Source organism: Leptosomus discolor, chromosome 9, assembly GCF_034619465.1.
Source record: "Leptosomus discolor isolate bLepDis1 chromosome 9, bLepDis1.hap2, whole genome shotgun sequence".
Taxonomy (NCBI): domain Eukaryota; kingdom Metazoa; phylum Chordata; class Aves; order Leptosomiformes; family Leptosomidae; genus Leptosomus; species Leptosomus discolor.
The window spans coordinates 36865298-36887866 of NC_141399.1; the positions used below are offsets into that span (position 1 = coordinate 36865298).

At 61.7% G+C, this 22569-nt stretch overlaps 2 protein-coding genes across 3 annotated transcripts; both read right to left on the minus strand.

Annotated features, from left to right (window-relative positions):
* Positions 1–443: 443 nt before the first annotated feature.
* Positions 444–5653, minus strand: GLA (galactosidase alpha). Its single transcript, XM_086469785.1, has 7 exons — positions 5484–5653; positions 4983–5157; positions 4565–4742; positions 3017–3108; positions 1983–2144; positions 1157–1354; positions 444–933 (listed from the first exon to the last, which is right to left on the minus strand). Exons 1-7 carry the CDS (start codon positions 5651–5653, stop codon positions 670–672), a joined length of 1239 nt encoding a protein of 412 aa, XP_086325911.1. The 3' UTR covers positions 444–669.
* A 6692-nt stretch (positions 5654–12345) lies between these two features.
* LOC104351753 (glycine receptor subunit alpha-4) lies at positions 12346–22085 on the minus strand. 2 transcript variants are annotated; one of them, XM_086469786.1, is made up of 10 exons: positions 22003–22085; positions 19085–19218; positions 18630–18697; positions 17624–17847; positions 17418–17500; positions 17095–17235; positions 16791–17005; positions 16355–16504; positions 15346–15450; positions 12346–12633 (listed from the first exon to the last, which is right to left on the minus strand). In XM_086469786.1, exons 1-10 carry the CDS (start codon positions 22083–22085, stop codon positions 12346–12348), a joined length of 1491 nt encoding a protein of 496 aa, XP_086325912.1. The 2 variants fall into 2 exon arrangements, with proteins under 2 accessions (XP_086325912.1, XP_086325913.1); XM_086469787.1 differs by lacking the exons at positions 15346–15450; positions 22003–22085 and having other exon boundaries at positions 19085–19199.
* Between the last annotated feature and the right edge of the window lie 484 nt (positions 22086–22569).

Below are 22569 nucleotides of genomic sequence, written 5' to 3' on the forward strand. Positions count from 1 at the left end.
AGCCACTGGTGAGAGGAAAACTCCTGGGGTAAGGAGAAACCCTCAAAAGCTGAGTCCTAAGGCAAGATACTTACATCACATCTATACTAAGCAGGCAGCTGTCAAGAAGGCAGTTGCCAAGAAGTGCAGTGATTTAGGCCAGTCCCTGAGATGTCAGAAGGTGTAAGTAGGTGTCCGTGCTCCGAGGAGAGCGTTGGGTTTCTTCAGCAGGGGTAGGAGCCGCTTTTCTTGTTCTTGGACTGCATGCCCCAGCCTCGCAAAGCAAGAGCAAGGCAGCCGGGGTGCGTTTCCCTGTTGCCCCTGAAATGCTCAGGGAGAGCTGTGAGAGGATGCACGTATCGTCCTTTGCATCTCTTTGGTCGGCAGTGGCAGTGGGCACTAACAGGAGCTGCTGCCCTGCTGGGACCCTGCAGCCCCTTGGAGAAGGAGTTAGGCGAGATGCCAGAGAAAGGGTAAACAGAAGAGCAGCAGCACCCCTTTCTCTGTTACCTCCCGGGGACGGAGTGAGGGGTAGTTGTCACCTTAAGCTGAAGGTTCGGAGTCCACCGAGAAGCACTTGAGTAGTGAATGCCTCAGGAGAGAGCGAAGGTACCCGGCTTGGAGGAAGGAGGCAGGCTCCTTGTGACAAGAAGCTTAGGCAAGCAGGCTTACAAAAAGTGTCTGTGCCTCCTATAGCGCTGCTACTTTCAGCAGCACGGTGCCTGTTGGGTTCACCTCTGCACTCAGGGAGGAGACCCAGCTGTAAACCCCCCAGTCCCTGCTGGCTGGCAGGACCTGCCGGACAGAGCATGCTGGGTTGCAGGCTAGCCCATTGCCGAGGAAGGTGAGGGGGAAGGTGAAGTTCTGGGGTCCCCCAATCTCCTGGTGGTTCAGCACTGCCACGGCGTAGGCTCGGCCAGACAGGGGCCGCTCCCACAGCTGAAAGTTCTTGTCCTGCCAAGGAGAAAATAAATCTGGGGCTTATGTTAGCGGAGGCAGAACTGATGGGTCTTCATGCCTGGCTGTTTAAGCAAGCTTCAGGAACAAGTGAGCTCACTGGGCTCCTGTTCCCAAACCTTGAGCACTCCTCTAAACCCCTTATCCTCCCAGTGCCCCCTTTCTGAGGAGGCTAGCTGCCTGTGCCCCACACCGCACCACCAGCCCAGTCCTGCTGTACCTTGGTGATCTGGTATCCCTGCTTGCCCAGCGGATCCTGGTTGATGGCAATCACCTCTTTGTTCTGGAGCAGCCACTTGGCCTCAGGGCTAATGTGTCGCAGGTCATTGGACATGAAGAGGGGAGCTGCCATAATAGCCCACATTGCCATCTGAGTCACTGCCTGGTCCCAGCTCAGCCCAAAGTTTCCAATTACCAGCTGTGACAAGACAACAACAACGCCTGGTAATGCTCCCTGCTGAGGAGAAACTGCGGCCACCAATCCAAGCACTGGTAAATAACATCCAAGCACTGGTAAATAACATGATGCTGAGGGTGTGACCCCTATTTGGGGACTGGTTAGATAGGCTGAGTGCCAGTAGCGGGTCCAGCTGGTTGGGAAAGGCAAGGCATGACTAGCGTGGCAATTTAGGATGAACCACTGGTGGAGGTAAAGAAGGATCCTCAACTGTCTAAGCAGCGTTTATGAATCTGCTTTTGGATGCAGCTATTCCTTTCTTGCAGTGCTGGCACTCAGCAGTGTTCCCTCTGGTGGGAGATCAGCACTTTGGAGACTCCCACTGCCACACCTGCATTTGGAACTGGCACTGCTCGTAGAGGCTGTGTTACACAGTGCTTCCTTGGTACCACCTGGAGCGGTAGGTCTCTTTCCCTTTCCAGCCAGGGACCCTCTCATTGAGTTCCTGATCCTAGGGCCCTCTCAAGAGCCCTTCCCCTCAATGGTTTTCCCCCCTCGATCCTCTCCCTTCCCATCCTTCTCAACCTACAGCTGAGGAAAGGATTTTTTTTGCTGGTGCTGCAAGGGAGGTGGGCATTGCCCTACTTGCCATGTCAGGATCGTTCCAGCCCCCTGGCCCAGCTATCTTCACAATGCTGTCCTGGTGAAGTGCTGTCCAGTCCAAGATACTCTTGATGCTGTTCCAGGAATCGTAGACATCAAAAAAATTCCTCCAGTGATTGCAGTACTGTTTGATCTCCGTGTAATTGGGCTGCCCAAACAATGAGTGTGATTAGTCAGGGAGCCTGGCTGTACAAGAACAAGACTGTACACAAAGCTAGACTGGATTGGGGATTATTTGGTGGAGAACTATGCTAACGCCTTCCATCACCAGCTATCTGGATGATCTAGTGCATTTTGGTTCCCCAGGATGCCTTGTGCCCAGTAACTCCAGTCTGCCATGCTCCAGACAACCCTATTGCTTCTCTTGGGAGACTAGCTGTGGCCACCTAGCTCTGTTAGGAAATTCCTTTGAGCACTATTTTACTGAAGGTGTGATGGGGCCAGAGGGATTAAACTGCCCTCTCAGTAATTACTGCCATTTCTGGGGTTTACACTCTCTGGTGACTAATGCATTTAACTGCCAGTGGGAGGGCATGGCACCACCCCGTCATGGTGTCGAAATCTGTTGGTAAACAATGGGGAGAATTCCTATGAAATAGGCTGTCCTAAAGTCTGTCTCCTGGTCCGTAGAGGTGACTGTAAGGCTGAGTCTGCAGCACTCTGTGTCCAGGGGGAATATCACCAAACCATCTGCTAGCTGCATGTCTCCATTGCCAGTGTTTTGCTACTTGGTTCCTTGGAGACAGAAAGCAGATGGGTGTTGCTGTGATCTTTGCATGCTCCAGCTGGGCTGTGCCTTCCTGCTGCAGGATCCTGCGGAATTCTTTTCAGCAGAGTAATGACTCACCTCAGGTATACTTCATGGCTCTAGAGGAAAAAGTGCTTTTCCTCCACCTTACAGTCTTGTTCTCTGTCGGACCAGAGAGCAGGAAGTTTTTCAGGAGGCTGTTTTGCAGTCTGAATGCTTTTCTGTTCTTCCCACCTTCAGCCCCAGCATAAGCCTTGAAAAACACCACTTACCTGCTGCACAGGCCTCAGGTAGAAAGGCCACTCACAGGAGTACACAATGCTCCTTCCAGTCTTGTTCAGGGCCAGGGACATGTGCCTGTAACCTAAAGGAAGAGGACAGGCAGAGGTTAAACAATCTCCTTGGTCAAACACAGGAACTAAACCAATGCCACAGGTTCAGGTTTCAGTTCAAGTCTTGCAAAATCAAGGCTGAAACAGCACAGGGAGGACAGGGGAGCTGACAGTCTCCTGCCTCCCAAGGACAGGTGAGCTTCTTCACAGCTTTGCTACAAGTCGTGGGCAGGCTTATTGCTCCGAGACTGCTGATCTCTGAACACACAGCCATGGGAAGAGGCAGCAGTTTTGCTGTATGGCATTTTACCCTCTAGATACCTGGGAAATACAAGTTGGTGTCTATCAAGCTGCTGGATACAGCTTTGCTGGGTAGTGTTGCAGGAGTATGTTCTTAGGAGGCGTTTGTGCCATATGGGCTGGGCAGGAATGGAAACACACTAGGGTTTTTCCTGCCATCGTCCCCAGACAGCCCTGTGAAGTCCCTTTTAATCAGCAGAGAGGGAACAAAGAGTTTGCTCTCTACCCTGGAAGCGCTTCAATGCAACTGGGTGGTATCTGGCTTACACGCAGGATCCAACAAGAGCTTTCAGCTCAGCTGTCAGTCACTTATGGTGCCGAGTTGTGCCTCTGGCTGCGGCAGCTGGCGTATGCCCCACCAAGTGGCTTCGACTAGATTGTCACTTGGGCAGGTTCTTGTTGCCAGGCAGAGCCAGGCCTGCGTGCAGGACTCCTCTGCCAAACACCGTGGTGCTGACTGTGCCAGCAGCGAGAGCCCAGTCAAGAGAAAACTGCCTTCCGAGCTACGTCATTCTTCCCACAAATCTGGGATTTCTTTCCGTGCGGAGAGGCTGTAGCCAAGCCCCCTTGGCACAGTAAACTACTGAGCTTTCAGCTAACTTGCCAGCCTGTGTGCAAATAACTTCTGAACTGGGATTTACACTGGTGTGCTTTAAAATGAAAACCCTAATAGGAATTTCATGCCAGAATTACCTTCATTTTTTTTCTGTTAAAAGCCTTGATAACTGCCCTTTTTACAGATGACACAAACTGTTCCAGCTTCAAGCTGATCCATGTTGACATGGCCTCACCAAAGGGATGAAGGGTTAAGTGTGTGAAATATTTTGAACTCTCCAGTAAAGGCAGTGCAGAAGTGCAAAGCCTCTGCTTTGTTACCAGCTGAGGCAGCAGTCTGCAGCGAGCCCCCAGCTACACAGGGGACGTTTCGGTGCTAGGCGTGATGTGGTCTCTGGTGTGAGAAAGCTGCTTTTTCAAGCTGTGCACCACAGCCTGTGAGCACCTGGGCCACCAACACTCACTACCTTGGGCTTGGCAACAGAGCCTCGTACCTGCTTTTGTAAGCAAATCCCTGAAATGAGTATGCTCAGGGAACAGAAACTCCCTGGAGCCCACCTCGGGCCCAGAACTGCTACTGCCTGCGGAATATTCCCACCCTGTGGCGCAGCACTGCCTCGAGCCCACACGTACCTTCTGCCAGCAGCTCCAATGAGCCGGAGTTGCAGCCGTCAAACTTCAGCAGGTCTACGCCCCAGGAGGCAAACGTCTGGGCATCCAGGTCATAGTGGTTGTAACTGCCAGGGAAGCCAGCACACGTCTTGTTCCCCACATCGCTGTAGATTCCCAGCTTCAGCCCCTTGGAGTGGACCTGCACTTGCAGACAGACAGACAGAGGGCTGGGGATGGGTGGCCGCGCAGCAGGAGGAAGCGGAGCTGGGCCAGCAAGGGAAGGGGAGCCAAAGCCCCGCTCTGGCACGCAGGGCCTCAGCCGAGCAGCCACGCAGCCGTTCCCCACCCCGCCCTCCCTCCCCTCCCCTGCTCCCAGCGCGGCCACGGGTCGGGTCACCGACTGCCATCGCTGCCCTGTGCCACGGCGGGCGGCACTCACGTAGTCGGCCAGCTTGGGGATCCCGCTGGGGAACCGTTTTGGGTCAGCCTGGAGCCTGCCGTGCTCGTCCCGCCGCGGGGCCATCCAGCAGTCATCGATGCAGACGAACTCGTAGCCCGCGTCCCTCCAGCCCTCGGCGGCCATCACGTCGGCCATCTCCATGAAAAGCCGCTCGCTGGGCACAGGGAGGCAGCATGACCAGGAAAGAAAGTTGAGAACGCGGCAGCCCGGTTTCTAGCACCGATACGGCAACCGCCGACACGGCAACCGCCGTGCCGCCCCTCCGCCACGGGGCCGCGCCGGCCGTGACCACGCAAGCGGCAGCGAGGTGCGGGGAAGGCGCCGGCACGGGGGTGAGCCTGGCTCTCTGCCACGGCATGGAGAAGGCGCACCGGGTGCCAGGGCCGCAGAGCATCGCTCCGGCCCGGCTATCCCCAGCCCTGACACCCTCGGGGCCGGTACCCGCCACCCCGCTCCCGGGGCCGGGCGCCGGGGCGGTACCTGACGCAGCGGCGCGGGTCGGCGGCGCAGTCGGTGCCGCAGAGGAAGCGCTCCCAGTGCAGCCAGCCCATCGGCGGCGTCCGCGCCAGCCCGTTGTCCAGCGCCAGCGCCGCCGCCAGCGCCGCCGCCGCCGCCAGGGCCCAGCGCAGCGCCCGCCGTACCGCCGCCATAGCCGCCGCCGAGCCGCTACGACGATGGGCTGTCCGACTAACCAATCGCCGCGCGGCACTCGCTTACCCCCTCCGCCAATCCCGGGGCGCGGGGCGGCCCGCCCTCTCTCCGGTAGATCACGTGGAGGTGGTCACGTGAGCGAGGCGGGAGGGCGAGGTCGGGCCCGGCCCGGCCCGGAGCTGCCCGCTCGGTGTTGGCGCTGCCGGGGGCGTGTGGGCCGCGCCGCGCCGCGCCGGGCCGGGCCGGCCTCGCCTCCCCGGCTGCTGCGGCGAGGCCCTCGTGGGGCGCTGGAGGGGCTGCGCCCGGCGCTGCAGCCTCTCCGTGGGCCTCCTCCTGCGGCCGGGCGCGGCTCTATAGCAGCACGGCCCCGTGCCCGGGCTCCGGAGTGCCGGTGGTGTCCGGGGGGACCTGGGGGGGGGGGCCTGGGGCTGCCGTGAGCACAGGGACGGTGGGTGTCTGCGCGCTCCGTCGTGTCAACGCCGACCGTGTGAGCGCAGGGTCCTGTGGAAGGCGGGTTTGTTCACCACGAGCCCGGGGCTGGTTTTGGCTCCGGTCGCCAGCCCTGCCTCAGAACGTCCTGTGAGCAGCTCCTGAATGAAGCCTCTGACGGCACGTTCCTCCTCAGAGCGCCTTCTTCCCACTGTTCTGTCTCCTCTGTCACCACTACCATCTTAAGCCGCCTGGGTTCCTTCACCGACACACCACCACGTTCATCTTCCTCGCTTTCCCTTCTACCTTGAGCATTACTGCTCCTTGACCTGGTAACTTGTCCAACATCAAGGGTGGAGGAGGGGTTTGGTGCTCGCGTGTTTCTTCAGACAGCATCTTGTGGCCTTCTTGTCCTGGCTGCGCTGGGTGTTTGAAGCACAGGGCACTCATGTGCCTCGGCTCTACCGTGAGCTCAGGGTGTTTTGTGGTTTTATGGTTGGGAGGTAAGGAAGGGGAACGGGGTCTCTGCAGAGCCTGGCTCTCCTCTTGCAGGGATCCAAGGATCAGAGTGAAGCTTGGGGCTGGATCCAGTGCTGGCAAGAGGCCAATACAGAGAGCAGGGTATGGCCAGGCTGTTTGCTGGCACCCTGCCTGCCTGGGGGGATCCCTGAGGGGTCGAGACGAGAACCTCTGGGGACGGGCGATGCTGGTGACAGCAGGACCCAGAGAGTTGTAAGGGGCACCTGCATCCCAATCATTGTCTCTTTGATGAACCCCAGATTTAGTCCCTGTTTTTGCAGGAGTCACACAGCTGTGAGCACTGCTGGGCCTCACCCTGCTGCAGATCCCAGCATTGGCAGCATGTGTGGCCTGTCAGGGGGGCATGGAGGCTCTCACTGCCAGGGAAGCAGTGGGAGCAATGGGAAATGGGAAATAAGAGCTGATTCTTCCCCTCGTTCATCTCCCCCAGGGCTGGACCAGCCCCTGCAGCCCCACAGGAGCTCTTGATGTGGGCCCTGCCTCAGCAGGAGGAGAGGAGCAGGATGGGACCACTGCAGGGCTTGGGGCACCACAGCGTTGGGCTCTGGGTGCCGCTGGTGTGTGGGGCCATCGAGGCATCTCGCTAGGTGTCCTCCCATCCCTGCTCTGGCGCAGCCAGGGAACAAAAGCTCTTCAGAGTCCATGGTTTGATAATTGCTCCTTGTTTCAGTGCTGGGGTCCTCCCCCTGCCCCTTGAGGGGCTGAAGCGCCGAGGCTTCTCAAAGTTGGACAAAACAAGCCACTTTCGGGCTGGAAAACCTCATTGCTTTGTTTTTTCTTGTGCAAAACCACAGCCCGTAGCCGGGCAGTTATCCCATATTCCCAGGGCCTGGGAACGCTGCGGGGCTGATCCCTGCTTGTCTCCGGCCTCCAGCCCTCCCTCACTGCCCCTTCCCAGGTGTCCTGCCTGCCCCTGGGACTACCTGGCGCACCCCACGCCCCCTGGGCTGGGGAGCATGTGGTGTGCCCCGTGGCCTGCCTGGCTGGCTTCCCCTGGGCGGTGCAGGCTGGTCCCGAAGGGATGCTGGCTGGGGCCGTGGGGTTTGGCAGGGCACCAGCGAAGCCCCTCTGAGCAGGTGGAGGTGATGGGCTGTGGTGGGATGCTGCAGCTTAGGTGGCAGGGGCACACTGGGGACCCAAATGCTTCTTGGGTCCTGGGGCTCCTCTGTCCAGGGTGCAGTGATGGCAGAGCTGTGCCGAAGGCTGGGGCGCCATCACAGCCACGCCGCCTGAGCGCCCTGTGCCTGGGCCTTCCCTGGGGTGGAAGGATCCTGCCCCCATGGGGCCAGCCACGGTGGGTCTGCGGTCCTGCGACGGCCCTGTGGCAGGGCTGGATCCCAGCAGGGTACGCTGCCAGTCCGGCTTCTGGAGCTTTCCTCGTGCCTTGGTTTCCCCAGCTGTAAGGAGCAGCCTTGGCCCACTCAGGACTGGCTGGCTGACGAGCTTGGTATTTTCTTTAAAATAATCTGTGCCTGGGCCACGTGTGGATGGCACTGAGTGCTCGGAGCCCTAGCAGAGCTGTCGCCTGTTCTTGCTGTATTGAACTCACCTGGCTCTGAACCCGGGGTCCTGAGCAGTGTGGGACATGTGGTCCTGTGGGCATCGCTCCATCTGGACAGGGTGGTTTGCTAAACCTCTGGCAGTCAGTATTGCCCCAGGGCAGCTCCAGGCTGTGGGTGCAGGCAGGAGGCCCTGGTGAGGGAGCGGGGGAGGAAGAGAAGGTTTGGTGCCCCAGTGCCGCCATGCACAACGGCAGAGCTCAGCTCCAGCAGGATCAGGCCCTCTGTGCTTGGTGGCGTGGGGGCCTGGCTGGTGTGCCATCGCAGTGCCCGGCCAAGGGCACATTTCGAACTCAGCCCCACACGGGTGGCTCAGGGAGCCCTTTGGGCTGGCGAGGGATAAACCCTGTGTATTCCGGTGGCTGCCTGGCCCTGGGTATGCTGTTGGCAGGCTGTCGGGAAGCTGCCAGTGCTGATGATGCTCATTTTACTGTCTGTAAGTCCTGTTAACCCAGTGTAACTCCATTAACTTTCATTTAAACCAGCAATTAACTTGACCGTGGCTGTTGGTCCTGTGCCCACAGGTGCTTCTTGTGGTGACTGGTACGCACCCCCCAGCGCACAGCCTCAGGTGGGAAATGGAACGCTGACTCTGTTGGAGGGCTGTGGACTTTGCTGGGGGACAGAGCCACCTGGGCTGGCCCTTGGCCATGCTGCGACCTGTGGGAGGGTGTGGAGCTCAGCACCCCTGGCTTGGGTGTTGCCACTGTCCCTAAGATATGAGGGACCCACTGGAGCTATGTGCTGGAGGGCAGTGACAGCTCTGCAGCTGTGTGGGTGTCCCAGTGGCTCCCGGTCCAAACTGGGCTGCTGGGAGGAGCAGGGGCAGGGGCTGAGTGCCTCTCCTGACCCCAAAACTGCTCCTGGGGACACTGGAACCACAAGGGTCTGCAGGACTGTGGGGCAACACTCCCCTCATGCCTTTGTTAGTGCAGTGCCAGCAGCGAGGCCCCCCCACCACGTTGCTGCGATGAGCATATGAGACCTGGGGATTTCAGCTCAGGAAGGACGTGTTGGGTTTTTACCATTTTGTTTCTTCTGGGGCTCACCAGTTCCCAAAGCCGGGTGGCTTAGGGCTGACCACAGTGTTTGTCTCCAAACAGGCGCTGAGTGCCCAGACCTGATGTTTGGCAAGGGAGAGAAAGGAGAGCAGGGAGCGAACAAACTGGGCACACCACACTGGCGTGAAACAGCTCCCAGCTGTCCCCTTGGCCACGTCCTCTCTAGGTTTGGGGTGGGGGCCGGAGCAAGACTTCTGGGGGGGTTTGGTTTGTCCCATCTAAAGAACAACCCCAGTACCAAACCAGCGTGGGTACACCTCACTTTCTCTCTTCCCTGCCATAGAAGACCCTGATGGGGCCGGGCGGGCGACAGGGCTGCGAGGTACCAACAGAGCTGGTCTGTGGAACTTGGCCAGGAGGACAGAGGGAGATTGATGTTTGCTTGGGCGCTCGGCCCTCAGCTGTGGGCTCTGCCTGCCCCTGCACCAGCTGGGGACAAAAGCGCTGGCCCCGGATGGCACAGGGCTGGCGTAAGCCCCCCAGGACAGCTGGCAGCTCTGTGAGACTGGCGCCCGCCCAGCAAGCCAGCACGAAGGGGCCGTGCAGGGAGGCTCGCCTGTCGGGATGCTCCCCCGTGTTCGGGTGTCTGAGCTCCACCACAGAGCCGGTGCCACCCCCCGGCCCCACATCTGCCCCAGCTTGGGTCCTGTCCCCTGGCCAAGCCTGGATAGGGTGGAAAGGAGCTGGGGTGACCGCAGGGAGTACCCCACAGAGCTGGTGGGGGGAGAAGAATGATAGGGTTTGGGTCTGGGAGTTCACAGGAGGCTCCTGCCTGGCCCTGCTGGCATCTCCCACGCGGGAGATAAAACCTGACAGGCACCACCAATTATGTCAGAAAAATCAACCGTGGAGGTAACCATATCTGTGTGTAATTGCAGGTCAGGGCTCCTGTCCCCACAGGGCTGTTGTGCCCTCGTCCCCACATCCCTCCCTCACATGGGGGGCCCTGCTGGGAGCTGGAGGTGGCTGCAGGGTCCTTGGGAGAGACAAACCCTCAGCACACCACTGAAAATCCCAGAAAGGCTTTATTTGCGTATGAAGATTGATGCTGTTTAAAAACCCATTGCTGCTAGAAGGTGCCTTGGCCACCCGGCACCTGCGGGAGCTGCCCGGGCGCTGGCACCTCCCTGTTCAGTGCTGCCTCGGTGGGCCAGGTGCTGGGTGAGCTGAGGAGACGAGGCGCACCCCTTCCTCCACCTCCGAACAGGGCTGCCCCAAAAACAAGCCTTGAAAGCCTGACCTGTGCACATGATGGGGCCTCACGGGGACCCCCACAGTGGGGAGGCATGCACGGCAGTGGTGGTGGGATGGAGCTGGCTCAGCCTGTCCTGGTGGGTCCCAGGCTTGACCTGGGGCCAGCTCTCCTGGGTGCAGCTGAGCGCTCTGTGGGGTTCAGGGGGCGGGGGATATGGGGATTTGCTCCTAGTGAGTTGTGGGAGGGAGAGGGTGATGCCTGCCCGAGGAGTAGGGCCAAGGCACCATGGTGGGGTTTTCTGCTTGGGTCTGGCTTCAGCAGGTAGTGCTGGCCTCCCATCCGTGTCCCCCTGCCCTGCAGGGTCCCTTCTGCCATGACAGGCGGCTCACCGGGGCTCTCGCTGTGCCATGGTCCAAGCACCATATCATCCAGGGAAAGGGGCGAATCCTGTTTCCATCCTGCCCTGCCTGGAAGACCCTAGGCCTTCTCCTGTGCCTGGGGCCATGGGGAGATGGACCCCACAGGGCTGCAAGACCCTCCGGACTGGCTGTGAGCAGAGGGAAAGGAGAGCATCAACACATTTCTCTCTGTAGGACCTTTATAAATGTCACCTACTGCTTTTATTTCCTGCTAAGCACAGAGGATATCCAGGTCTGGAGGGCTGCAAGCCTTGCTGAGCTTGTCCTGTCAAGGTTTTGGATACTCTCCTCTCCAGTGGAGAAGCAGTGGGGGTGAACCCGCCTGGGATACGCTGTGCCTGGGTGCCGGGGTGGGGAGAAAGCTGGGGAACTGGGCGGTTTTCACTTCTGGTCTCTGCTGGCACCATGATGCCATGGGAATGCAGCAGTCTGGGGATGCCACCACTCACTCTGCTCCTCCAAAGGGATCGGCCAAGCTGCCTCCACTACTTTCATCCCAAAAAGTCTCCCTTGGAAGACGGGCTGTGGGCCCTACCCTGCAGGTAGTGCAGTGCCAGCTCCCCAGTGCCAAGCGGCTCCTGTCTGCAGCTGCAATGGCCGTCTGCGCCCCTTCACCACCAGTGGGAGTGGGCTTGCCTGCCGCCTGCCCCGGGCCTGGCATCTCCTCAGGGCCTCCTGCCCAGTATCCCTGTCACAGTCCTGCCTGCAGCCGTGGGCGTCATGGGCAGCCTTGGGCTCTACAGGGAGGGAAGCATCCCTGACCTGCTGCTTCGTTGTGTGTTGGAGCCGGCTGGGGGCCAGAGGGGCCCCGTCCATTGCTGGGCTGGGGGCTGTGGGGCCATAGCCAGCACCCCACACAGTCCGGGCGCAGGCAGGGGCGCTCCCTGGTGTTTCCTGCAACCAAGCTCCAGGCCAGGGGAGGAGAGAGGACTGCAGCCTCTTGCCTGGCTGCTCGTGGCCTATGGCTCAGTGATGCAGCCTGGGAAGCAGCAGCCTGACACAGAGTGTGCAGAGGAGGAGGTGGTTTGGCTGGGAAGTGGTGTTCCCAGGCCACCAGCTATGCAGCATCCCAAAGTACCAGGGGCTCCCCTGTGCCATGGTAGCGCAGCATCCCTGGGTTCCTGGGGCTCCCTCCAGCAGCACAGCATCCCTGGGTACCACAAGCTCCCCTGTGCCCTGGCAGCACAGCATCCCCGGGTACCTGGGGCTCCCCAGCATCACAGCATCCTTGGGTACCCAGAGGTGACACCATGCAGGAGGCAGGAGGGGTCTCTCTCTTCAGCTCACTGTGGGGACCTGGGGTTACTGATCCCCCCTCGGTGCCCCAACATCCAAAGAGACACGGGGGCTGCCTTATGTCCAGGCTCCAAGGTCCAGCCCAGCTGTGCCGCTGCTCTGGGACAGAGGGAAGCACGGTTCTGGCTGAGCTTGTGGTGCCTAGGCACACTTGGGGAGTCAGACTGAGATGCAGTCATGCTTTTCCAGGCCTCAGGGCACCGAGTGGATGTCCTCCGAGCGCAGCACTTTGTAGATGACCCAGTAGAAGACGTTGAAGACCAGGAAGGTGAAGGGGAAGACAGCTCGGGAGATGGTGTCGATGCGCTTGGCCCGGTCAATGTAGCGCCTGTGGAGGCTCTCCCCTTCCCGCAGCAACATGCTGGCTGGGGAGGGCCTGTAGATGCCAGGGCTCTCCCCAGCCCCGTCCTTCGGCTGCAGGCAGTGGCCCAGCCCATAGCCTCGCAAGTAGAAGCGGCTCTCACGGACAAGCTCTTCCTCCTAGTGAAGGAAAAGGCTGTCAGCCGGGGCACCCCGTGGGCACCAGTACTGCAGGGCGAGCAGGTGCTCGTGGCTGCATGTCCCACAAACCTCCCCCGCTGACCAGTACCGTCACGTAAGTGCCCAGCACAGGGTTAGGTGCTTTTTCAGAAATCCCGAAGCGCGCAGGCAGAAGCACAGGGCCGGCAGGCTGCGGGCAGAGGCAGGCAGCGGTGTGTGCGGGGTGTGGGGGCGAGCACTGACCGACTGCCTTGTCATCTGGCATGTGTTTTAAGGGTGCATGCAAGGGCAGCCCCGACCCTGATAGCCTGACCCTGATACCCTGCAGCCTCCTCCCAACTCCGGCTTGGGAAGCCCAGCTCTCCAGCAGCCAGCGGGATGGGGATGAACAGGGGCAGGGGGAGATAGACACATGGGGGTGCAGGGCACAGGGGTGCAGGGTGCACTGGGGTGCAGAGCACATAGCGGCGCAGGGTGCATTGGGATGCAGGGAGCTTGCGGGTACAGGCACTGCTGCGGCAGCTGTTTTTGCTGCGGGGTGGAAGCGTGCCTGTGCTGGTGCATAGGAGGGGGCAGGCATCTTGCTGGGGTTAGAGCTGGGTAGGGGTGCAGCAGCCTGGCTATCATCAGGGCTTCAGGGCCTCCCAGTCCCTCCAATGGCCCAGACCCCCGTTTCCCCTCACGGCTGCTTTGGTGGGGGCTGCCCAGTGCAGCAGAAGAGGGAGGCTAAGAGACTTGTACTCCTTGCCAGTCTCTTTGCCCTTGCTTACCACATTTCCTGATGCTGGCAGGGGGCTGCGGGCAGGGTAGCATGCCCATGAGGCTGCGTGCCCCATGATCAAGCCTGCAAAAGTGCCATGAAAGCCGGGTGCCTGCCCTCACCCTTGGGTGGTGGCTCACTGACATCGCTGGAGGCACAGCCCTGCTCACCTTGCACCCCTCTGGTACCAGTGCCTCCGCTCCTCCCCGCTGACAGCTGTACATCCTTAGCAACTCGCCTTGTCCTGCTCTTTTATCCTCCTGGGAGTGTGTGTGGAGGGGTTGCATGCAAAGATTTGGCAAGGGACCAGCACGCCAAGCCCGGGCTGCACATCTGGCTTCTCACCAAGCCCCCAGGCCACTCAGTCGCTGTGGCTCATCCCCTCTCTGTCCCACCAGTACCAGATCCGGCTGCAGTGGGTCTCTTCTGCCAGGGCGTGCTGCAGGCCATCCCCTCGCCTCACACCATGCCCACACATAGCCTGGGTGCTGGACCAGCAGTGCCCTCCAAACTGCGGAGAGCAGCCTCCTCGCTGAGGTCAGCCTGCACAGGCGCTCAGCCGGCAAGGGGGCTCTCATGCGGAGAGCTTGCACCCTGGCATCTTTATTTAACTCTGCAATCCGCCAGCTAAGCAAGATTTCTCAGTGGAAAGAGCAGCAGCAGCTCAAATTGCTGAGATTAGTTCTCATTTGCAGTGGAGTTTTGTCCCCCTGCCCCAGGCTGAGCGCTTGTGCCCCTCCTGGGAAATGCAGTGGGGGGGGAGCCAGCGTGCCCTGAGTGCTTTGGGGAGCAGCAGCTATTCCCCTCCCCAGCCCGGGGAGCCTGCGGGCCCAGGCAGGGTGTTTGGGGGAGGAGATGGCAAACTGTGAGGGCTGGTTCTCCCAGCTGGGTCTCTGTGGGCTGGGGCAGCCCAGGGGGTGCTTACCGGGGGCCGAGGCCGGGTGCAGAGAGCTCCCTGGGCCTGGCTTTGTGGCGTCTGGGGAAGGGATTTGGCATTGGGCTGCGGCACCCAGGCTGGGCTGCATCAGGCAGTGCCAGTACAGGAGCTGTGAGCAGCGGGGCTCTGCTCCGGTCTCTGCCCAAGCAGCAACCCGGGGTGCTCCTGGCTGCACCCAGTGCATTGCCAGTGGCGCCCCGGGGTGGCTCTGCAGCCTTCACCTCAGGGCAGGTGCACTTCGGTCTGTTTTAAGCCGCCAGATGGTTCCTGGGTTTGGCAGAGGCTCTCCCTTCTTGCCCTGGTTGGGTGGGTGTCCATCTCCAGGGGTTGGTGCTCAGGGGCTGTGAAAGGCAGGGAGCAAGGCAGCATGCTGGGGGGAGCTGGGAAGCCTCTCCCAGTGTCCAAGGGCTGATGATGGCAGATGAGAGGCTTGGGGCAGCCCAGCTGGGCAGGGAGGCGAGGATGTACCAGACCTGATCTCCTCCCTGGGGCTGCGGTCACCCCCCAGCCTCTCCCTGCCAGCCTGGGAGCCTGCCCTGCCCCACCGCTCCTCCCTACACCTCGAGCTGCGAAGTGCCCATGTGCCCTGAGCAACTGCTCACGTTGGATTTACTGCAGGCAGCTGCCAGTGCCTCAAACCTGCCTGTGCCAGGAAAGCTGGGCAGGCAGCACCCTCACCCTGCCAGAGGTGTGGGCATGGCCCGGGGAGCTGGGCAGCAGCCCAGGAGAGGCCAACAGCCTGCCCCAGCATCACTCACCCCTCAGCAAAGGGGGCTTCACTGCTCCTGCTTTACAGAAGAAGAAACTGAGGCACAGAGCAGGGTTGTCTCCAGGGAAGTCTGCTCCATTCCCATCCCTCTCTCAACTCTCTTTTCAGTCCAGGGAGCAGCAGCTCCATCCTACGGGCAAATCACTGCCTTGCTTCTTCCATGGGCCCTTGCTGGCCCCTGGGGCTGGCTCCTGGGGGGCTTGTTTTGGGGAGGGGGGATGAGGCTGGCCGGGGGTCGTGCTTTACCCAGGAGCTGGAGAGCTGCGAGAGCGTTGCGTAGGTGTGCTCGCCGCCGTGCCGGCCGCTCAGCTGCCGCAGGGACTCCAGGCTGGCCGTCCCGCTGCTCAGGCCCTTTTGGCATCCGACAGTGCGCACCAAACAGAAACAGGACAGCAGGTGACCGATGGCTCTGCCCTGGCCCCAGGGACAGCGGCTCTGGGTGCCAGGATGGGGATGGCGGGGACATGGGGGCTCTGTGGGGAGAGGAAAAGCTCCCCCAGCAGTGCCTGGGCACCGGGATCTGCCTTCAGCACGTGCCGAAGGGATTTGTCTGCACAGGGCGCTGCAAGCCTGTGTGCTGTGTGCATGTACGTGTGTTTTCCACGGAGGTCTGTTGCCTCGCGGTGTGCTTATGGCAAGAAAACGAGAGGGGGGCAGCCACATGCTTTCCCGAGCATCTCGCAGGCCTGATGCCTGCGCCAATGGGCTGATGGAGGGGAGGGCTGTCCTGCGAGCATGGAACCCTGCCTCTCCAGGCCCTGCTTGCACTCTCGTCTGCAGCCCAGACCCTATCCCTGGGTGCCACCAGGTCCCCTTGGTGCTTCACTGCCCTGACGCAGCAGTGAGCCCTTGTCACCGCTACAGCACAGTGAGGAGCCCGGGTTTGGGGCTGCAGGTAAAGGGAAAGGCTATTTCCCCCCACCCTCACTGTTTATTTTTCTACTTTTTTACAGGGTGCAGAGCCCGAGAATGTCCCAGCAGGAGGAAGACGGCACCCTGGGTGTGTTTGTGCTGACAGGGCCTGGGGACCCAAGGGTGCTGTGCACTGTGCTGCTCAGGCAGGCAGAAGGACTACAATGCCCACGGGTCCCTGGTGCGCCGCAGAGGCCAGCCGCAAGCCCTGGGCAGTGGTACACAGCCCGGCACCGAGCCCTGCCCTGGTGGCTGCTGAGAAACTGGCCCTGCAGCCCCAGGGTGTCCCTTCAGCGGCTGAGGAGGGGAAGGCGTCATGACAGCGGTGGCGGGAGGGACTCACCATCCTCTGCCGCCGCTGGCGCCGGCGCAGGCGCATGAAGTCCTTGTGCTGGCGGGAGACGAAGTTGACGGCTGCGTACTCCAGCAAGGCGGCAAAGACGAAGAGCAGGCACACGGCCATCCAGATGTCAATGGCCTTCACATAGGAGACCTGCGAGGGCGAGAGGGGGCTCAGGGACCCGTTGCCCCCCCACCTCGCTCATCCCCCCGCTGCCACCTTCACCCTGCTGCCAAGGGGCACAGGAGCCCTTTCAGCTGGGACACACGGGCCAGAGCACCGCGTTGCTGCTCGGCACACGTGGTGCCCCAGCCGGCAAGGCTACGGAGCCAGCCGTTCCCGAGAGAAGGCTGCCCCTGACCCTGGGGCGCTGGGGCTGGCCGTGGCAGTGCCCCGGGCAGGCTGCAGCGCGGGAGCCCGGCACGGAGCCAGCACTGACCTTGGGCAGGGAGGCACGGGAGCCGGCGCTCTGCGTGGTCATGGTGAGCACAGTGGTGATGCCCAAGCCTACCCGGGCTGGTGCTGCATCCATGTTGATCCAGAAGGAGACCCACGAGAGGATGACAATGAGCAGGCTGGGGATGTACATCTGGATCAGGTAGTAACCCATCTGCCTCTCCAGGTGGAACTTCACCTCGATGCAGGTGAACTTGCCTGCAGGGAAAGACAGCCCCAATGGGCAAGAGGGACCCCCGGGCCATGGGGGGGGGGGGGGGGTGGCAGCGAGTCTCTGGGGTGTTCACCTGTGTTGTAGTACTTGGTGCAATAGCCCAGGTCCTTCTCATCCCTGAGGATGAACTGCGGGAGTGTCAAGCCCTCGGCCACCTGCACGGCCTCCTGCTCCTCCAGCCACTCGAAGATGAGGTCATTCATGGTGTAGCCAACTGGAGGGGATGGAGGGAGCAATGGAACAGGGACACACACCCCACCATTCATCCCCACCCTGAATGACTGCTCCTTCCTGCTCAGCTCCCTCAGAAGCAGGGAGATGCCAGCCTTTGGAATGGGATAGGATGGGACGGGATGGTGGGGATGAAGCATAGCTTGAACCCCCCTAGTTACTCACAGCTCTCCAGCTGCATGGTACATGTTTGGATGTCCATGGGGAAGTTCTTGAGGTCCATGGGGCAGGACAGGATCAGCGTCAGCCTGGAGGAGGCAGAGGAAAGGAAGCGGTTGCTGGGTGCTGGGGCAGTCAGGGGGAAAAGCTGCCCCATGGGAGGCAAAAGGAAAGCCCCATGTCCCCACTTGGGCAGAGGAGAAGGGTTCTACCTAATGCTGTAGAGCACATTGCCATTCTTGAAGATGCGCAGCAGCTTGTTGTCGGTAGTGACCTCGTGGAAATTGGCCCCTTTCTCGTTGGCAAAGAACAAGTCTGGCTTCCAGATGGAGTCGAGCATGGAGGGGTCAAGGTCGAGGGAGTCATCAGGGTACTCATGGTAAGCCAGGCGGGGGTCATTCCACTGCTGCCTCAGGAATACGTTCACCCGGTAGTCCTGGGGCAGAGGGCACTGCATCAGCTGGGAGCACCCCACAGTGCCCAGGGAGGAGGAGGAGGAAGAGATGGCGGAGGAAGAAGGATGGAGGAGGAGGAGGAAGGGGTTCTCTTGGATGAGGCTCAGCCCTGCAGGTGCTGCCTGTCTAACACTAACCACGCACAGGGCAGGGGCAGCTCAGAAGCCTTCTCATGCTGTCAGAAGAAAGGGAAATCAAAAAGCCAAAGTCACAGCAGCAGAGAGGAGGAGAAGGAGGAGGAGGACCAGTAGCTGCTGCCTGCAGCATTCCTTGCAGGGCTCTGTGGCCCTGGGGAGAGTTGATGCGATGGTTGATGGTATTAAGGTTTTGCAGCAGGATAAATAGGGAAATTTTAGCGCTGTGGCTTCCACAGAGGAGTTCCTCATGCACCCAAGGAGGCTGGGGATGGTGGGGACACAGAACTCGCTTGCATTGTGTGGTACCTGCCAAGCCTGTGAACAGCAGGGAGCTACTGCCGGCTGCCTTGCTCCAACCCTTTGGGATGTTTCTCCCAGCTCAGGCAAGGGGAATGTGGCTCACACAGCCCAGCTCAGGTTAACTGACCCCAGAAAAAGCCACAGCCATTTGCTGGGGCTCTGCATGTCCCCACTGCAATGCCAGGGCTGGCTCTGGAGAAGGGCTCACAGGACCCCTACAAGCATGGCCATGAGCTTGGGCACCGGGACCTGCACGCTCCGTGGCAAAGCCACCGCCAGCCCTGAGGTGCTGGGAGAGGAGCCCGTCGCGCTGGTGAAACCCTCACCATGGTGGTCTCAGTGACGGAGCCGAAGCTGTTGATGAAGATGTTGCATGTCACGTTGACGGGCGGACCTGGAAAACAATGTGAAGCCTCCTCTCGCCGCTGGCTGGGGAGACACGTGCACTGCACAGGCACATGAGGGGATGCCGCCTCCTGCATGCGCTGCGCGGATGAATGCACACGAGCATCCCCCTGCCCGCTGGTGTCACCCCCCTAGTGTGTCGGGGTGAACCCCAGCACACCCTGCAAGCACTGCAGCCGGCCACGCTGGCAGGCAAAGCAGGCACACTCAGGGCAGCTGTGACCACGGGAGCAGCTGGGACTCTGGGGAGGGTGTTGGGATGGAGGGATGTGGGTCAGGGTCCCGCTCCAACACCCGTACCTGCCCATTCCCTGGTTTTGGGCAGCCATAAGTGTGGGTCTCTGCCAGGTTTGGGAGCCTCACAGCCTCCCCTTACCTTTGAAGTTGGGTCGAATCCGGGCGTCATACCCTGACGTTCGTCCCATAAGCTTGTCGAGGAAATCTGAGGGTGACATGGGCTGGGGCGAGCTTCGGGAAGCAGCTTTAATCTCCTCCCGCCCTGAGACCAGCCTGCGGGGCAGAGGAGGCAGGTTAGCTGCCTGCTGGCACCAGGGGTCTGCAGGCACATTTCAGCACCCCGCAGGGATTGCCAGCTGTCGGGGGAAGTGGCTGTGCCTGCGCCACATCCACTCCAGCGCCGAGCCAGCGTGCTGACCCTGGGACCCCTTCTTCCTTCTGCTGTGATCCTGGCGGCTTACCCCCTCGCCTGCCACAGCCTGTGCCACGTGCCCACGTTTTGCCTGTCCCTCTGCCAGCAAAGCCCCTGCCGCCGTGTCCCCTGGCATGGCATTCGGGGCCAGGTGCCTCCCGGCTCCAGGGCTGCAGTGGGGACGGGGTGCAGCGGGCAATGGCCTCATGCACAGCCGCTGGGCTCTGTGCCGGTGCTGGAGGGGGAAAGCAAGAAGGGTGCCTCCGAGGTTCAATCGCCAGCCTCGGCTTGACTTGCTGAGCACACGTCCATACACACTGCCTGGCACAGACTCGTGGCTTGGGGGGCTTGGGGGGCACAACACCCCCCCAAGCCATGGGCTGGCCTGGTGTGAGTGAGGAGGTGCTCGGGAGCACAGCCGGAGTTGTGACACCTTGCCAGGGGCCAAGACGATGTGGCAGCAGAAGAGCAGCAAGCCCATCTCCACACCGTTTGTGGCACAGAGCTGACATGAGCTTTCCCACGCAGCGCTCACAGCGATGATGGAGACTTATTTAAACTGACCTTGGAGGGGATATTTTTGTGAACACATCTTAGCCTGCCGGTTTCTCTCCTTCTGTCAGTCTATAATGATCATTTCAAAGAACAATGAGAGACATTCGCTCACCACATTGCCAGGCATGTGGCTGTGATGGAGAGGAACTAGCCAGAGACCTCCGGACACAAAGGGAGCTTTGAGGACTGCTGGTCCTGCTGCACTCTGCCTCATAACTCTGCCAGGTCCACACCCAGGTGGGTCCTGCTCCTGCTTGGCTCTATAACCCTGTTACCACAAGCAGAGGATGATGCTGAGAGCTGGGACTCCCTGGGGTCTTTGTTCCTACCTCCTTGTTCCTACCAACACACCTTGTTCCTATCTGCTCTCTGGGGAGTGGGATTCATCCTGGAGGGGCTTATGGCCATGCTTGCCAGCTAGAAATGGCCACAACAGCCACCCCAAAATGAGCCAGCTGGGCAGGTTTTCCCTTAATTGGAAACGGGCAGCAGAGAGTACCTGAGACTGGTCCTGGCCAAGAGCAAAAGGCTGGGAGAAATTCCCCCTCCAGGAGCTGCATTAGAAAGGTGCGTCTTTGGAAGGAGGGCTGTGAGAGGCCAGGGTAACAAGGAGTTAAGTCAGGCCTCTGCTTGCCACATAGCTGTGAACCCTGTCCTCCTCTGCCAGAGAGGAGGGTGAGGGTTCTCCCGTGGAGAACGCAGGAGGAAGGCTCCCTTGGCCCCGCAGGGCAGCTAGCTCCTTGAAGAGGCTCAGCTAACTGGCCAGGCAGCGGCAGATCTGCAGCCCCAGCAACGCGCGGACCTTGGGGACTGCAGGGAGTGCAGAAACGCCCCAGGTGTAGCCACCTCCAGCGGCACCACCGGCAGGGCCATGGTGGCACGCAGCCCCTGGGCACAGCCCCTGGGTCCCAGCTCTTCTCAAGGTTTGGCTGCAGCTCCCCAGTTCGGGCACTGGGTGCCCAGGGGGACCCTGCCACTAACCTGGCCCAGGCGCTGCAGGGCCCTGGAGCTCAGAACCTCCGTGGAGCGAGGGAGTGGTGGGGCTGGAAAACACTCACGGCTGCCTAGAAATGCCACTCCGAGACAAGCAGTTTCTGCATGTGAAGCGATGACATTTTGATACCATTTCTCCCCTCCCTGCCACAAACGCTGCAGTTCCCCCCTGTGCTGCTCCAGCTGTACTGGCCAAGTGGTGGGAGGGGGAGTGGGGGCAGGGAGCAGGCTCAGCCCAGGGGTACTGCAGCCCCCCAACCCCTCCCAGCCTGGCCCGCTCTCCCCTGCACCCCACCTTGTCCCAGATAGCACCCAAGGTGGCCGGGGAGGAAAAAAAGGGACCTGGGGGCTTTGGATTTTCCACCCAAGTGGGCCAAGAGTTGTTTCCATGGGACCTGGGGCACCCACGGGCAATGCAGGGGCTGGGTCAGGGACTGTCCCAAGCGCCCCCCAAACACCCTGAGCCAGGAGAGGATCTGGGCATCACAGGGGCTTTGCAGCGCTGGAGAAGGAGCTGCCTGGGCCATCACCCGGCTCGGCTCGCTCCATCTCCCACCGTGGCAAGGGTCCCTAGCTGGCCTGGGGCCAGGGTGACCACTGGTGACCCCGCTCTGGAGCAGGGGCTACTGGGGACAGGCAGAGTGCGGCTGGGACTGGAGGGGGAAGGTCTGGTGGATCGCCGGGGTGCAGGGTCAGGGTCCCGCGGAATGGGGGGGGGGGGGGGGGGGGGCGAGGATAGATTTGGGGGAGCTCTGGCAGCCTGCGGGGAGGTCCGGGTTGGGGCTGGGAGGGTTCTGGCTGTGGGCAGAGCCCCTGGAGAGAGGTCCGGATCGGGGGGGGGGGGGGGGGGTGCGGGCTCCTCCGGGTCCGCGAGGGGATACCCGGGGTCCCACTGGAGAGATCCCTTTCCGAGAGGGGGTGATGGCCGGGTCCCGGCGGGGCTGCGGGTGGCTCCTGGGGGGTGGGGGTCCGGAGGAGGGGCTGCGGGTGGAGCGGTGGGGAGAGCAGCGGCCCCCCGCAGCCCCCCGACCCCCGAGCCGGGGGGGGGGGCCGCCCCGCCGGACGCGCAGCGCCGAGCTCCCGCGCCGTGCGCTCACCTGAGCGGGCCGCGCCGGGGCAGGAGGCAGCCGAGGAGGAGGAGGAGGAGGAAGGCGAGGGCGCCGGCCCGGAGCGCGCCCATCCCGCCGCAGCCCGCAGCCCCGCCGCCCTGGGCGCACGGGCATGACCCGGCCGGCGGCGGCGGCGCCCCCGCTCCCGCTCCCGCCGCACCGGGGCCGCTGCCGCCGCCGCCGCTGCCGCCGCCCCCCGCCCGGTCCCGCTCCTCATAGTCCGGGCGAGCGGGAGCCCGCCGCGGGGTGGGCGCCGGCCGGCTGCGGGCCCCGAGAGCCGGGCGGAGCCTCGCCCCGCCGCGGCGGGGAGGAGGCGGGCACGGCGGCGGGCGAGCCCCCCGCCGCCGTGCCCGCCTCCTCCCCGCCGCCTCGGGGACCTCCGCCGCCCCGTCGGGGCTGCCCTGGAGCCGGCGGCCGCCCCGGGGGGGGCTCCTCGGCCCGGGTGCTGGGGAGGGAGGCAGCTCCCTGCGGGGTTTGCGAGGGTCCAGGGGCGCAGCGGGGGCGGGGGGTGCGCGGGGATCGAGGGGCGAGCGGGGGTTTGGGGAGGGGGCAGGG